Source organism: Cariama cristata, unplaced genomic scaffold, assembly GCF_000690535.1.
Source record: "Cariama cristata isolate BGI_N322 unplaced genomic scaffold, ASM69053v1 scaffold23114, whole genome shotgun sequence".
Classification (NCBI taxonomy): Eukaryota; Metazoa; Chordata; class Aves; order Cariamiformes; family Cariamidae; genus Cariama; species Cariama cristata.
In genome coordinates, this window is record NW_009614986.1 from 1 (window position 1) to 1,360 (window position 1,360).

General features: G+C 48.1%; 1 protein-coding gene across 2 annotated transcripts; it reads left to right on the forward strand.

Moving 5' to 3' along the window:
• Positions 1-16: 16 nt before the first annotated feature.
• Positions 17-1,354, forward strand: SRSF7 (serine/arginine-rich splicing factor 7). Of its 2 annotated transcripts, XM_009699645.1 has the most exons (3): positions 17-216; positions 365-541; positions 738-1,182. In XM_009699645.1, the coding sequence occupies exons 1-3, from the start codon at positions 17-19 to the stop codon at positions 763-765; spliced, it is 405 nt and encodes a 134-aa protein (XP_009697947.1). In that variant the 3' UTR covers positions 766-1,182. The 2 variants fall into 2 exon arrangements, with proteins under 2 accessions (XP_009697947.1, XP_009697946.1); XM_009699644.1 differs by having other exon boundaries at positions 365-1,354.
• Positions 1,355-1,360: the final 6 nt, after the last annotated feature.

The window sequence follows — 1,360 nt, forward strand, 5'->3', positions numbered from 1 at the left end:
GGGCCCCGGCCCTGACATGGCGTTCGTCCCGGCAGAGACCAAGGTGTACGTGGGGAACCTGGGCACGGGCGCGGGCAAAGGCGAGCTGGAGAGAGCCTTCAGCTACTACGGGCCCCTGAGAACCGTGTGGATCGCGAGGAACCCGCCGGGGTTTGCCTTCGTGGAGTTCGAGGACCCGAGGGATGCTGAAGATGCTGTCCGTGGACTTGATGGGAAGTACGTGTACATTTCAGATGCTTGCAGGTGCTGCAGCCGGTATTGAGACCAGAGAGAGGATCGGGGTTTTCTCTCTGGTCCTTCTCCTTTTTGTAGTTCTACCACAAACAGTAACCGTTAACTTAGAGCCATCATGGACTTGTTGCAGGGTGATATGTGGCTCCAGGGTTAGAGTGGAAGTGTCAACAGGGATGCCTCGTCGCTCCCGTTACGACAGGCCTCCTGCACGGCGCCCCTTTGACCCTAATGACAGATGCTATGAGTGTGGTGAGAAAGGCCACTATGCTTATGACTGTCACCGCTATAGTCGCCGAAGGAGGAGCAGGTATGTGTGGGGCCAGAGCGGCTGGGTTGTTTCGCCAGTGCGCTTTTGTGTAGCTCTTGTTAGCAAAGAACAGAATGTTACGCCAGTTTTCTTTAAACTTTAACGCTAGAATAAATGTATAGGTGTATATTACAATTTGTTGCTATTTCTATCAAATGTTAATATCTTAATAATCAACCTGGTCAAAACCTTTCAGGTTTCTTCGTTTGAGTCAGTCGCCTTGATTCAGAATGTCACGAGCCTTAAGATTTCATGCTGAGGCGCCTTGCAAATCCGACACTTAAGATCCTCCTAGACCTTGAGGTGATCAGCATAAGAGGCCAGATCCCCTCGAGCCATCTACACGTAGCTTCACCTTATTCTTTAAGGGCAGAAAATTTGAGACGGTGATCGCCGTAACAGTAAATTTGGCTTTCAATTGGGGCCCCCCTCCGGTTTAGAAAGAGGAACACCAGATTGACCACATTCCCACCTAGAAAAATCTTCTTGCGTCAATCAAGCCTCACCCTGGCTCATTGGGCTGTCAGTTTGATCGTCGTTAGATTGAAGAGAACACCTAGATGCAGCGATCGGCTATAGATACTTCTAGATCGTCTAGATCTGCTAGACCTTGGGCCAAAGAGGGTCGACCTGCAAACTTGCAAGGTTTATTTTAAATACGCATTACAGTGTTTTCTATTCTAATGTAATTCTGCAATGTAATTCAGCTTTTAACATTTTTCTAGGTAGTAAAATGCTCAAGACAAGTAGGCCCAGAGATTTTTCCAACTGACAGATGCTAGTTCTTTAGTTGTCTGAAATCAGTTTTGACTTCAGCAG

What these genes read in the sequence shown, in the direction of transcription:
- SRSF7 (XM_009699644.1), top strand. Translation starts at nt 17, where the DNA reads ATGGCGTTCGTCCCGGCAGAGACCAAGGTGTACGTGGGGAACCTGGGC. An exon ending in GTCCGTGGACTTGATGGGAA is followed by an intron (nt 217 to 364) that starts GTACGTGTACAT and finishes GACTTGTTGCAG; the next exon opens with GGTGATATGTGGCTCCAGGG.